Source organism: Octopus bimaculoides, chromosome 10 (assembly GCF_001194135.2).
Source record: "Octopus bimaculoides isolate UCB-OBI-ISO-001 chromosome 10, ASM119413v2, whole genome shotgun sequence".
Lineage (NCBI taxonomy): Eukaryota > Metazoa > Mollusca > Cephalopoda > Octopoda > Octopodidae > Octopus > Octopus bimaculoides.
Window position 1 is genome coordinate 85,498,229 of NC_068990.1, and position 16,191 is coordinate 85,514,419.

Sequence of the window (16,191 nt, forward strand, 5' to 3'; positions counted from 1 at the left end):
ATAATTCAGGAATTAATTTCAAAGTTTTTTTTTTAAATAAAACACATCAGACATTATAAAGCACGGAAAAATTAACAAGGCAACTAGCAGGAATTGAACCATGAGAAATTGTTCATCTCTAAAGATGCTTGAAGAATAATAATCTTGTTATAATTCTAAAATATTTCAGTTTTTTTACAGAGACATCAAGCATTACTATAAACTCATCTTCATTAACTCTCAACACTGCAACACATCAACATCAAACAAAAACAAAAAAAAATTTCAAAATATATGAATATAATAAAAGTTTAATTGATAAAATTTTTTAAAAATTGACAGTTGTAATTTATAATTTAAACAACGAAAAAAACAATAATGTTTTAGTGTTTTTAAATTTAAAACCGTAACAATTATGTGGTTTATAATTAATCAAAACTGTATTGGTAATTACAACGAAGTTTGAGGTTTAGTATTATTAATTCATCTGTGAATTATTGTTTACTTGCTGATGTGGATGTGTAAGTCTTGGATGAATGGTTAAGAAGTTTGTTTCATAATCATGATAGTTCAGGTTCAATCCCACTGAAAGACACAATGTGTAAGTGTCTTTTATGATACCTTGGTTCAACTTATGTCTTAGGAATGAAACAGCATATTCATAAACTGAGTGGAAGCTCATTGGATAGACTATACCTGTAATTCAAAGGGTCAGCCTTGTCACACACTGTATCACATTGCTTATGCCTAATAATTATATTTATGGTACAGTGTTGGTGGAATACTCAACCACTTACCATATAATTGAAGCAGGATGTAGTTCAGCTGCTTAAACAACTTGGACACTTACTGTTGAAACCTACAGAGGATTACAGCTTCAATTGCACACGTTGAATTTTAATCAGCTGGGCAGCTATTTGCAATATCAGTGAATGTCTTATTCCCCATTTTCTATATATCAGAGGAAACAATTTCAACTAGGCATGTGACTGGTTGTGAATACATGCCATTGATAACACACACACACACACACACACACACACACACACACACACAAGAGGCTTTGCTCATCTACCAAATTCCACTCACGCAAGACTTCAAACATAGTTATTTTACATTATATAAGACTGTTGTAACATTGAAGACTCAGTTTTGGGACATGCTTGCATCATATTCTTGTTAAAGAAATCCTGTTACTTCTTATTTATTCTATCCTTTCTTTCATTGAACATAATTACATGGGGTTACATAAAGAATTGACACAACTTCTGATAGACTAAACCTAGTGAAGATATTCTAAGTGAAAGATGTCAAATCTCTGTACCAATCAAGTTCAAATAAGTGAAATGGCATTTGAAATATTTCTTAAAATCTTTAGCATTCTATTTAGCAATCTCTGATATCAAATTATTTAGTCCATAAACAACAGACAATTACATATGCAGTGACATAAATTTAGCAACCATTGAAGCAACAGACAACTTTTCACCCATATTAAACAATTATTTCAACCATAAATAGCTGACTATACATTTAGTATTCACATAAGCAATAAACATGCTATCAATTTCAGTTAGCATTCAGTTACCATTTCCAGTTAACATTCACAAAAGCCATAAACAGGTCATTTACTGAGCATTTCTTGAAGCAAACACTAGTTTTTTTTCTGCCATGGGCTCTCACATGACTATCTCAAATGATTTTGTTTTGATATTTTTTGTGACAAATGGAGAACATAACTTTTTTCAAGATTTATACCAATGGCTACTCTGCCTTTGTACATTTACCCAAAATGGATTTCCAATTAGGCAGTAAATATCCACATCTTTTGGCATAAAAACAACAGCGGTTCTTTGAGGCTGCAGGAGATATATGCTATTATCTTGTGTTGGTCTCCTGATATGTGTGACCATTCACACACACACACACACACACACACACGCACACGCAGACGTATGCACATACACACACACAAACACATACAGGCACATGAACACACAGTATCTTTTACTTGTGAGCAGATTTGGTAGACGGAAACTGAAAGAAGCCCATCGTATATATATATATGTGTGTGTGTGTATTTGTGTTTGTCCCCCCCACCATCGCTTGACAATCGATGTTGGTGTGTTTACATCCCCATAACTTAGCAGTTCAGCAAAATTGACCAATAAAATCAGTACTAGGCTTACAAAGAATAAGCCCTGGGGTCAATTTGTTTGACTAAAGGCGGTGCTCCAGCACGGCCACAGTCAAATGACTGAAACATATAAAAGAATAAAAGAATATATGTAGATACAATCAGACATAGATAATTTTGACTGCAATAAATAGAATGAGTACACATTCCCCTGCTATGCTAATGACTGATACACAACTAAGTCATAGATGTTATTTCAGGCTTTAAATTCAAGCATTTACCATTATTATTCAGCTGCTAACCAAATGTTTTTGCTTAAGAACATCCATCTAACCATTTCTAGAGAGTGTTGCCATAAGAAAGCAACTCCCTAAGGGAAAAGATACCAATTTTGTTGATATCTTTTTTGACATCAAGAAATGTTATATAAATACATCTGACCATTTCTGTTCGTTTCTTGGAAGCTAAACAGTCTTATTAAAGTTAAGAAACCAAAACTTTGGAATCTTTGACTGAAGAACTGACAAGTGTTCTTGCAAACACAGTAGTAGTAGTAGTAGTAGTAGTAGTAGTAGTAGTAGTAGTAGTAGTAGTAGTAGTAGTAGTAGTAGTAGTAGTGTTGATGGTGGTGACAATAGTAGTAGTGGTAGTGTTGTTGTTGTTGGTAGTAGTAGTAGTAGTAGTAGTAGTAGTAGTAGTAGTAGTAGCAGCAGTAGCTGCAGCAGGTCAGCACTACTTGATCAGTCCTATGTTGAAAGGCATTTAATGTGCATTTTACCATTCTTGCATGGGTCAGATGGAATTTGTTGAGGTCAATTTTCTTCAGCTGGATGCCCTTCCCGTCATCAACCCTCACCTGTTTCCAAGTAAGATAATATTTCCCCAAGGCCAGACATGGTTTCCACAGAAGAATCAAAATGAATAATATCACTTGGTAAAAATGGCAACACTTGTTTACAACCATTGCATAACATCAAGACAAAGGTTGTGGGGGTATACAGTGGGCTTCTCTCAGTTTCTGTCTACCAAATCCACTCACATGGTTTTGGTCGGCTTGAGGCTACAGTAGAAGACATTTTCCCTGAGAGCCATGCAGTAGGATTGAACCCCAAACTAGAGGGTCGGGAAGCAAGCTTCATAAACACAGAACTACGACTGCACCTATTACATAATATTCAATTTAACCCACGCAATCACTCCCTCGAAAATTTGTAACCTTGTTTAATCGAAGAAACCAATAATATGACATGGAATATACAACAATGGTAGGCTTAATCCATAGACTGGTTTAACACCACCATCGGGTTCTTGGGCATTTTTAGCAGAGTTCACTCTGTTAGAAGAATTTTAGTCAAGTCTAGTTTGTTGACAACTTTCTCCCGTCTTTGCACCAAAATGGTGTTCATAAACAGTCACAGATGTTGCCCTTTCACCTCCAAGTCAAGGAAAACATAATAATAAAAAGCACAATTGCTGTGAGAATAAAGTGCTGGACTAGTAACAACTGGGTCAATATTTTAATCCATATTACTAGAAACATATGACATGTCTAAAAGTCTTAGAACAGATGTTACTCTTTTACTCTTTTACTTGTTTCAGTCATTTGACTGTGGCCATGCTGGAGCACTGCCTTTAGTGGAACAAATCGACCCCAGGACTTATTCTTTGTAAGCCTAGTTTTTATTCTATCGGTCTCTTTTGCTGAACGGCTAAGTTACGGGGATGTAAACACACCAGCATCGGTTGTCAAGCGATGTTGGGGGGGGGAACAAACACACACACACAAACATATACACACACATACATATATACGACGGGTTTCTTTCAGTTTCCGTCTCCCAAATCCACTCACAAGGCATTGGTCAGCCCGAGGCTATTGTAGAAGACACTTGCCCAAGGTGCCACGCAGTGGGACTGAACCCAGAACCATGTGGTTGGTAAGCAAGCTACTTACCACACAGCCACTCCTGTTGTTAATATTATTATAATTTTAATTCTTCTGGACATGGAATGAATGCCTTAATCTTTTGGATGCGATCTGACGAGGCACCAGACATTGTTAAGTCCAGCATTTCTCAAAAGTCTGTGATAGTTTCAGTCACATGTTGTTTGTGAGGGATGACAATATTATGATGTAACGTGGAAGAGGCTTTGTTTTGTGTATCATGTGTAGAGTCTGTGATTTTAATAATAGTAACATTAGAATGAATTGTTTAGTTATTGTACGTTACTTTTTTTAAAGACCAGCACACACACAGACACACACAGACAAACACGTGTTGTGCAGACATTCATCAGATGGTGTTTTCATAAAACTTTATTAAAATGCCATATGTCAAACGCTTGGCTGGTATGAAACTGAGCCCAGCTGCACAGACCTTCAAATTTCATTAAAAAAATAAGTAAATCTATACTTTGTTGATAATACTAGATTACAAAGCCATATACATATGTATATGTATACAACAGAAGCTAAAGTTTCAAGATGATATCATTTCAAAAAGGATGGATGAATGTATGTAAGTGTGTTTTTGTTCATGATGGTTGATTAAATGAACAAAGAATATTCAATGCATTCATAGAGTGAAATATAAAATAATGCAACTCTTTATAGACGTGGTGTTAATTAATTAGGCAACATTAGAATGTTAAAAAAAAACACCTCCAGTAGTGGATGACTGAGTGGAAATGATGTAAGAACTCATAGCATTCAGATATCCTTAATGTTTGTAGAATTTTAAAAATATATGGTTGATATAAACTTAGGGGTTAGCTCAGAGGTGGAGAAGAAAAAAAAAGTATAAAAGAAACAAAAGGAAAAATATTAAAAAATATAAAAATAGGGAGCAGAAAAACAGATGAAAGAAAAGTGGAAGACAATGGGCAGTGGAGAAAATAAAAATGAGAAAAACATTAAGATAAATTGAATGAGTTCAAGAAAGCAGTAGAGGCAAAGTGGTTTTGGAATAATATCAGCCAGTAAAGTATATGCACACAGTCATATGTATATACACATGTACGTGAAACAGGCATAAACCTAATACATCTACTGCATATGGAGTGTTCAGGGATAGAGGAGTGGAAAAAGGTACGATGTGATGAACAGGTGCAAATTAAGTGTAGAACTGTTTAGTCTTGTGGTAATAAATTCCAGTTTTCCGGATACTTCTTGATGTGGCAACACTTTGATAAAATTTCAGATTTTGCACTTATCTAACTAGTAAAATTATTTAAGAATGAATCTCTTCTCAGCTGTACATAAATCACATCTTTTATGCCTGTTTTCATTAGGTCATCTTCACTCAATCTTTCACCTGATGTTGAAGTCAGAAATATGTTCTTTCAAATACCAGATGTACTTGGACAATTTTGTAGCAACTTTTTTTTATATGTCCAAACATATAAATCACATGCATGCATAGATGTTGCAAGTGGTTGGTCTACTGGCAGCCTTAATATTGAACAGGAGAAGCAGTTACAACAACAATAACGACATAAGCAACATATCAACAACACACACAAAACAACAACAACAACAACCACAACATATACCAATATGAAGCACCAACTCCAAATATTTCAATTTACAAATGTATTGTTAATGATTTGTACCTGATGAAAATATAGTTAATTAGTTAAACTATACTGAATTAAACAAGCCAATACCAAAGTACCCAAAACTGCTGGGCCTGAAGCAGTAAAGTAACAAAAAAAAAAAAGGTCGTTAGCTTTGGCAGTAGACTAACTGATGTAAAAACTGTAGACCTTCCGGTTGTTGTCTTTTATTATGAAGAGGCTGGCTTGAAGAAATAATGGAGAAGGAAAAAAATAATTGTAAAAAAAATATACCTTACTTACCCTAGGATCTAATTTGTCAGTCTGTAAATCATAATGGAAAGCAATATTTAATTGTCATGCACAAGTGAATGTTAGTAGCATACTATATGAACGTCATGGTTTATAGATAGGCATAGCCAGCCAGCCATTACATGCAAGTTTAGAGAGGGAGGCACACACACACATGTTTGTGTGTGTAGACAGAGAGAGTGAAAGAGAGAATAAGACAGAGAGAAAGAGAGACAGATTGGAGGAGAATGGAGAAAAGAGGAGAGAGAAAGTCAAGAAGAGGAGGAGAAGGAGGAGTGAGGAAAACAACCTAGCACTAACTGAATTTACATTATAGTAGTTTAGGAAGATAGAACTTACATATGTGTGTGTGTGTATGTGTGTGCATTTGCATATGTATATTTGTGCATGTGTGTGTGTATATATATATATATATATATATATATACACACACACACATATATAAAAACTTACAAATATCCAGACATATGTATACATATGCAAACATGCACACACACACATGCAAGTTTAAGGCTTCCTTTTGTCTATCCTTTTTGGTTTTAAATAAGTATTTAATCTTACTGATTTAAGTTCAATCCTGCCATTATAAACATTATATTTCTTCCTAACAGTGTTGATGACATAATACATGGATTATATTAGGGACCATATCAATGACCAACATTAACCACCCACTTTTCTTTACCCATTGAGACAGCACACATACGGAAATGTGGATGTATTGAAATACACACACACACACACACACAAACAAGAAGAGAAATAACTGAGCCCTTAACTGCCAACACTACACAACCGTTTCCCCACCATAAAGCTGTGTTCTCTCTCTCACTGTCTCTTCCACTGCTACTGTTATAAGTAAGACAAATAATATTGTACTCAGAATATTATAACTTTACAAATCGAATGAGCTAAATGTTGCAACAATTCAAAACTGAAGTGTGAAGTGGTAAATCGTAACTTCATTTTGCCCATGATGCATGTTTTTCTTCGGACAATTCAATGTAAGCTTAAATAATCAACATCACACGATTAAATCATGTCCATGGATTGGATGACAATAAACAATGTTTTGTGTTAAGACAACTGGGGTTGTCTCAGCTCCTATGGTCACTGCTCCTCTTATTTTGATTTTAAATCATATTTTGCAAACAACAGCAATATTGGTTATGTTTCTAATGGGAAAATCTTTACATTCCCAGTAATATTATCTTGTTAAATTCCCTTCCTGGGGTCATGTGGTACTGTTAAACTGAGTAACAGTATTACATTCCTAACAATAACATCTATAAATGCCTGGCCTGTTTTATCTTTATCTTCATTTAGGGCCATATATGATAAAAAACTGTTTTGCGTAATGTCAGAGAATGAAAAGAAAGAAAAAGATTACAGGTGAGAGGTGTGAATTGTCTTATTTACAAAATTGACTTTTATCAATGTAAAACAACAACAACAAAGAAACATTGAACTTCTACATACCTTAGAGTTAGCGAATAAAACAGTGCAAATGGAAATGGTGTGAATTTACAGAAGTATACAACCCATCATTGAGATTAATAAATTGGAGGAAGAGTGGTATTACAATAATGAATAAAAAGAAGCAAAACAAAAACCAATAAGACAAAATACTAAATACAACATGGACAATGTGTTGAATTTTAACACCATCACCAACAACACTACCAACACCACCATCACTGAGAACATCACTACACCCACCCCCCAACCATAATCATAACATCTGTCAACATCTACCATGCTATCATCATCATCATCATCATCATCATCATCATCATCATCATCATCATCATAACAGCACCTACTGCTGTCACCATCATTATTATACAAATGAGGCAACTCAAATAAATGAGGGAAACTATATGTGGTCCCTCAACATACTAGAAATAGCAACCAAATTACTCTCAAATCACAACCTTTTGTCTTAATAAAAAAAAAAGAGGAAGAACATACAAGGTGACGTGATTAACTCCAAGATATATTATGTCTAAAAAAAATAAGATTGGAGGGTCAAGGATGGAACATGTTCGATCATAAGTCTGTTGGATCAAGGCTGACCTTGAACTAAACAACAACAAACATCGCCTTCATTCTTGACTCCCATGGCTGCTATAACTGCTATTACCACCACTCCACCATCACTACTACTATTGCTATTATCTTCATTACTATCACTACTACTACTGCTATTTCTTTCATTATCCCCACCAACACCACTACCTCCAGTATAATCCTTATCACCACAACAACCACCAACCGACCCCTGTTATTTACTATCGTATTATCACTATCCCCACTACCACCACAACACTTTTGTTGCTATCACTATCATCATCACCACCTCCAGTTTACTACAGTCTCCATCATCAATATCCCCACCACCTTCAGAACCATCATCATTATCATCATCATCTTCATCACTGTCTTGCAAGTTATTTGGTGACCTCGCATGTAACAAGCATCCAGTCCACTCAGTAAAGCGGTTGGCATTAGGAAGGGCATACAGCCATAAAATCTATGCCAAACAGACCTCACTAGTGCTGGTGTGACGTAAAAAGCATCCAGTCCACTCTGTAAAGTGGTTGGTGTTAGGAAGAGCATCCAGCCATAAGAAAAACCCTACCAAATACCAAAACAGTGCTGGTGCCACATGAAACACATCCAGTCTACTGTGTAAAGTGGTTGGCATTAGGAAGGGCATCCAGCTGTAAAATCTATGCCAAAGAGACCTCACTAGTGCTGGTGTGACGTAAAAAGCACCCAGTCCACTCTGTAAAGTGGTTGGTGTTTGGAAGGGCATCCAGCCATAAAAGACCCTGCCAAAACAGTGCTGGTGCCACATGAAATGCATCCAGTCTACTTTGTAAAGTGGTTGGCATTAGGAAGGGCATCTAGCTGTGAAATCTATGCTAAAGAGACCTCTCTAGTGCTGGTGCGATGTAAAAAGCACCCAGTCCACTCTGTAGAGTTGCTGGCATTAGGAAGGGCATCCAGTTGTAGAAACCCTACCAAAGCAGGCAGTGGAGCTTGGTGTAGTCCTCTATCTTGCCAGCTCCTGTCAAACTGTCCAACCCATGCCAGCATGGAAGACAGATGTTACATCATGATGATAGTCATCATCATCTCGAGTGTGCTGTTGTCTTTATCCCCACCACTATCACCTTCACCACTAATGTTATCATCATCATCACTACCATAAACATCAGCACAACCAGTTCTATAGCTATCACCATCATCATTACGACTATCATTATCACCAACACTTCCAGTGAGTTACAGTCCACACCTCCACCATCATCCCCAGTACCCCCACTGTTATCCCCAGCACTCCCACCGTCATTCCCAGCATCATCCCAGCGCCTCCACCATCACCACCTGCATTATTGTTATCACCAGTAACAGCATCATGATCATTATAACCATCAGTGCTTTCACCATCACCATCACCATCAGTGCAATCCGATTTTTTTAACCATCACCATCACCAACGGCTTAAATAGTTTTCAGAAAAAAGAATACCTTAATAAAACTAAAGATATAGGGGTCAAATGTTAAACAGAAGGTTTTTTGTTTATATCTTCTATAGAAATGGAACCTAAATATGTGAAGGGAAACATTCTAGAATGGTACAACAAGGCACAAGTAGCAAATACAATTGGGATTCTACTTGACCAACTGGGACCCTATTTAACCAACTAGGATCCAATTTAACTAAATGGGATACTACTTGACCAATTAGGACACTACTAGATCGATAGGAACCCTGATGGTCCATTGTTTATAGTAGATAAATATAAAAACACACACACACATAGGGTCATGGTTCTTGTGACAGTGTAACAGTAGCACTGTGGTGCAGATACATCTATGACAGTTATGGTGCAGAAACACTCTTGAAAGTGATACAGATACAATTGTGATACAATATGGTATACATAACTGTGACACAATGTGGCGCAGATACATTTGTGGCACTGTAATACAGAGACTGCTCTGGTACTGTGATGTATACAGTCATGACATTCTAATACAGACATTAACGAAATAAAATTTCTCTGATAATTGCTGTAAAAAGTCTGTTTGATCAGGCAATTGAAACAGCAAATTTGATTTAAAAATTAATGTGACAAGTTTAATCAGATAGTGTTACAAGTTAGGACAACACAACTGGTGTAACAAGACAGATGAAATAATTAGAGTTACAAGTTTGATCAAATAGTTTATGATTAAAATTTGATCTGATAATTAGCATAACAGGTTTTGTTTTCATTAGAGATGTGATAATTTGGGCCAGAAAGTAGAATCATAGTTTGTTTGAAAAAATATCCATGTAACAAGTTCTATAGCAAAAAAATAAGGTGTAACACATTTAGTCAGAAGATAAAGTGAAACCTTATTAGATCAGAAAATGTAATATCATATTTAGTCAGGTAAATGAGCTAGATTAGATAGGTGGGTTTAAGAATATACTACTACTGTAATCAAGGAAGCATTAAAATGTTTAATTACATCGATTTATGTAATTTGTTACTTTACTGGCTCCTGTGCCAGTGGCATGTAAAAAGCATCCACTACACACTCAGAGTGGTTGGCATTAGGAAGGGCATCCAGCTGTAGAAACTCTGCCAGATCAGATTGGAGTCTGGTGCAGCTGCTGGCTCTCCAGACCTCAGTCAAACCATCCAACCCATGCCAGCAGGGAAAACAGACGTTAAACGATGATGATGATGATGATGATGATGATGATGATGATGACTCATCTGCCACATATCTGGAATGGGGCCAATGTCAGATATTAGTTTTAGCAAGCTAGTGGAAAGCTACTCCTTTGTTGAGCATCCCTAAGAATTTGATGCTTCTTTCGCTATCCAAAGAGGATATGCATGGCCCAGTGGTTAGGGTGTTGAGTCATAATCATTAGGTTGTGGTTCAATTCTCTGATGGGGAATTGTGTGTCTTTGATCAAGGCACTTCATTTCAAGTTACCCCAGTACATTCAGGTGAAATTGAGTACCAGCAGTATGTTGGGTTAACTCTGTGACAAATTAGCATTTCATTCAGGAGGGAATCTTTTTACTATCAGCCTAAACACCTTGAAAATCCAGTTAAGCTCCTGCCTCGGGAATCTATAGGCTCAAGGTAGACTTCACTGCTCAATATTCTAAGCATTTCGTTATGCTATCACCTATCTAATTATTATTTATCATGCAAGCAGACTGTGTCTCAGATTTATGAACTGTTAACCATTTCTATTTCTCTTTGCTAACAAATAAATATATATTTACAGCATATATTTACTTAACAATTTGTTTGTTCAACCTTTAAACAAGTTACAGTGAATCTACACATCCACTGACAAACATCCAAAAAGTTAAGAGAAAACATATCCAATGTTGTGTACCATAGCTTCAAAACGAAAACAAATATTTCTTTCAACACATATTTCAACTTTCTCAATAATTTTAATATTTTAAATATTAAATTAGCTTTCACCCATCTCACTATTGTTTAATCACATAGATAATATCTACTGGATTTGCTGTCTACTAGAAGAAAGTAAAAGTCAAAGCATTTACCGTATTTTAAGAGACAAAATAGTGTTATTGGAACTGCTGTATAAAGAATAAGAGTACAAAAGGATCTATTGTGAAAGTAGTAAGAATATTATCAGATTTATTGTATAAAGACTAAAGAGTATTATTGGATCTATAGTTTAATGACTTAATTATTATTATTGAATCTATTGTATAAAGACTAAAGATTATTATTGGATCTATGGTATAATGATTAAAAGAGTATTATTGGATTTATTATATAAAGACTAAAGATTATTACAGGATCTACTGGATAAAGACTAAAAGAGTATTACTAGATCTACTATATAAAGATTAAAGATTATTACAGGATCTACTGTATAAAGACTAAAAGAGTATTAATGGATCTACTGTATAATGACTAAAAGAGTATCATTGTGTCTATTATATAAAGACTAAAGATTATTATTGGATCTACTGTATAATGACTAAACAGTATTATTGGATTTCCTGTATGATGACTAAAGAGTATTATTGGATTTACTGCAAAAAAACTAAAGAGTATTGTTGGATCTATTGCATAATGGCTAAAGGAGTATTATAGGATTTATTGTGTAAGAAAGAGTGAAGAGAGTACTTTGAGAGGTAAAAAAAAGAATAGGTTTATAAAGTATATTAATGTCTTTGAAGAAAGCAAAGCAAATGTTAGTTGTGCAAAACTACTGAATGAGACCATGCTAAACCCAAAAAGCAACATGCTAAGAAACAAGGTGCGTATTGAGATATGCTAACCCTTTTAACTGAGGAATCTCCGAGATTGTTTCTTGTGGGCTGGTTGAACAGAGCTCGCAGTCTCGTCACCGATGGAAGCTCAACAGAAACATTGGAGTCAAACTCTGATCGGCTCGCAGGAATGTCTTTCTCTCGGCTATCCCCAACCAGTTTTTGCGACATCTTAAGAGAGTCCTTGTGAAAAGCCGTACCGATATCTGCAGACATGTGTGGCAGTGAGGCAGTTTGATGATCAAGTGTGTTTTGATGTTGCTCAACAGATTTCTCAATGGATGCAACCTATTAAGAGGGAGAAAAACAATCCAGGAACGACATCTTTCAGATAATTCTAGCTTTCACTTCAACTAAAGATTGTTCGTTTTTGTTTAGAGATATATATATATATATATATGAATATATTTTGATTATTCTGTTTGGTTTTATTGAACCTAAGTTAATATTATATTTTAAATCCTGGAACAAAAGATAATAAATAAAAAGGAAACTCAAAATACAAAGTATCCTTATAGCAGTTATAAACATTAAGAAAACCATGGAGTGTCTCAGTATTAAATGGAAGGGGCTGGTTATATTCATAATTATGGTTTGATTATGTTTAATTGCCTGTAGCTTAAATGAGGACAAGTTTGGTTGTTTATTGTCCCTAGTGGGAATATACTAATATTCTCCATTTTAGTGAGAGCTGACCAACACCAAATTGTAGAAGAAATAACATGGCCAAGTGGATATGATACTGGGACCCCCTCTCAAAGACCAGGAGTTCAAACCTACCAATTCTAATTCAAATACCCTTTATGGATTAGGGAATATTTATGGGTTTTACATCAAAATAAGAACAAATATGTCCTGCTGGTATAAATATATTTGACCCACATACTACATTGTAATACTGAATGGTAAAATAATGTCTATGGTTATATATAAATAAGAGTGTGTCTACCATAGTGTGGTTGAATCAGTTCCATGACTGCATACAAGGGTCTGTTTTCACTTAAAGGAAGACTCAGTCATGCTCTATGAATATTGTTAACATTCCCTGCATCAATGAGACAATCAGCTGTTGTTATACACTTCTGATCACAATGCGCTTCCTTGCATCATTATAGTTTTTAAATGGTGCCACCCGGCTATCCGGACAGGCAAGCCAACATTCCCCTTGAACAGAACACCAGTCTGTTGCAGGACTACCCATTTGCAGTTGAGTGGACTGGAGCAATGTGAAGTGAAGTGTTTTGCTCAAGAATACAATGCACGACCAGTCTGGGAATCGAAACCACAATCTCGTGATCATGAATGCGAAACCCTAACAACTACATTATGTGCCTTCACATTGTTAGAGTTAATCTTTTGAATTGTGGTTAAGCCAATTCTATGATGATAGATAACGATCTTGTCCTCATCAGATATGTTCTATGAATATATTTCGGGATGAGCCATATCAAAGTGTGGCTAAATACGGGGTTCCGTGATAATGGTCGCCAAAGATAATCCTCGCCAAAGATAATCCTCGCCAAAGATAATCCTCGCCAAAGATAATCCTCGCCAAAGATGATCCTCACCAAAGATAATCCTCGCCAAAGATAATCCTCACCAAAGATAATCCTCACCAAAGATAATCCTCACCAAAAATAATCCTCGCCAAAGAGTCAGGTGTGTTTTAAAACTAAAGACAAAGGTCAACTAAACTAAATGGTTTCTACCTCGAGCTACTACAACAAAAACAACAACAATAATAGCATCAACCACTTATGCAAAGCTTCGACATCAACAACTGCAATATTATCATACCTAAACTAAGCAACATGCTACACTGGCAGCGTTAGCAGTGATAACTGCAGCGACAGCAACATCTGCAGCAGCAACAACAACATAAACAACAAACAACATTTATAGAAAGCAAGTAAATTCAGGTTATTGATTACATGTAAAACATTCATATACAATATTTCACAACAATAAAGTCATATATATATACATATATAAACAACAGCATCAGCAGCATTTGTGCCTGTGTGTGTGTGTAAATATACATACATATATACATATATATATATATATATATATATATATATATATATATATATATATATATATAAACAGCAGCATCAGCAGCATTTATGTGTGTGTGTGTGTGCGTGTGTGTATGTGCGAATATAAACATATATGTATATATAATTGTTAAACAGGACGTCAAACTTTAGGCAAGGGAAACATCTTAAGTCATATACAATATTATGATAGGAAAAAATTCAAAATCTTACAGCTGTTTCTGAGATATCCCTGAGTATGGGATACTTCATCATCGAAATACACAGGAATATTCCAGAAACAGTTGTAAGACTTAGAATTTTTTCAATAATGATATTGTATATGACTTGAGATGTTTGCCTTGCCTTAATGTTTGACGTTCTGTTTAACAATTATATATCAGCTGTTTCGGAAATCTGCAATGGCTCCATAACTACCGTCTCAGCTATAACCTTGGAGCCCTAGTAATCCATTACAGCACTTACCTAGCGTACCTAATCATTTAGATTACCTGTGAACTAAACCTCCATACTTTGTTTTATATATTTATATATATATATACATATATATATATATATATATACATACACACACACAGTTCATATATGGTTTACTGGTAACAGAAATTATGTTTTTTTATCTCTCCCACCAAAATAATTTATGGATAAGCGTTTTTTTTTTCTTCTATTGGTTTCTAAGTCATTCAATGGCAACCATGCTGGAGCACCACCTTCAAATAATTTAGGCAATTATATTGAGTCGAATACCTTCTTACTTATTTTATTGATTACATGATCAGTGAAAAGCTGAATCAACCTAACGTAAAGGAACTGAACTCAGACGGAACTGAAAACCATCAGATTTCTGTTCAATGCACCGGTTTGGTTTTCTTTGGTCATCACACAATTGATAACACCCCCAACCACACACACACATGCACATATATGGTATTTGTTTGTGCTTCGGTGCAAAGCCACCAGTTTTAGAAGTTTACGGTGTCAGTTATAATTGGGTCTTGGTAACATGGAAAAAAATGGTGAAAATCATAATGATGAAGATTATGTGTCCATATAAGGCAACAAACAGGCTGAGCCATGAAACCATCAGATACAATCCTCAGCATTGTTTCAAAGTCTACTGTTTCATGCTTCCATTGGTGAGATGAAACATTATCAGGTCAGAGCAAACAGGACACCCTTCCAGATGCCAACCTAAACTTGTTTTCAAACAAGGTTGTATTCCCCCGTTCCACTGAACACCAAACCTGAACATTAAACAGAGAACTAGAAACAAATGACACCAGTTGTAGGAATGGTAAGTCTTTAGTTTACAAAGATCAAAGTGTGTCACGAACATCAGACATGCTCTCATGGTATGTTGCAAGCAAAACAAATGACACTGTCAGTATGAACAATGAGGCCTTTGTTTGCAATCAGTAAACACCTGTGAAGACAGGTGGGTACAAACTCACTCACAGAAATTCACAAATTCCCACACATTATATATATGTGCATATTTATAATTATCGTCGTCGTTTAATGTCTGCTTTCTATGCTGGCATGGGTTGGACAGTTTGACTGAGAACTGGCAGGCCGGGAGGCTGCACCAGGCTCCAATCTGATTTGGCAAGGGTTCAACAGTTGGATGGTCTTCCTAATGCCAACCACTCCGAGAGTGTAGTAGGTGCTTTTTATGTGCCACTGACATAGGAACCAGTCAGGCAGCACTGGCATCAGCCATGCTCAAATGGTCCTTTTTATGTTCCACCAGCATGGGTGCCAGTCAGGTGGCACTGGCATCAGCCATGCTTGAATGGTGCTTTTTATGTTCCACCAG

General features: G+C 35.7%; 1 protein-coding gene across 5 annotated transcripts in view; it reads right to left on the reverse strand.

Annotated features, from left to right (window-relative positions):
• The window catches only part of LOC106884267 (rab effector MyRIP), a 65,231-nt gene that overhangs the window by 12,872 nt on the left and 36,168 nt on the right, over positions 1-16,191 (reverse strand). For 2 of the 5 annotated variants that reach the window (XM_014935552.2, XM_014935549.2), the window contains 2 exons: positions 12,328-12,606; positions 5,975-5,995 (listed from right to left, as the gene is read on the reverse strand). The exons of 1 other annotated variant lie outside the window; for it this stretch is intronic. In XM_014935552.2, coding sequence (XP_014791038.1) covers positions 5,975-5,995; positions 12,328-12,606 — 300 coding nt within the window. The remainder of the gene's footprint in view (positions 1-5,974; positions 5,996-12,327; positions 12,607-16,191) is intronic. 2 more of the 5 variants (XM_014935553.2, XM_014935550.2) reach the window with 2 other exon arrangements.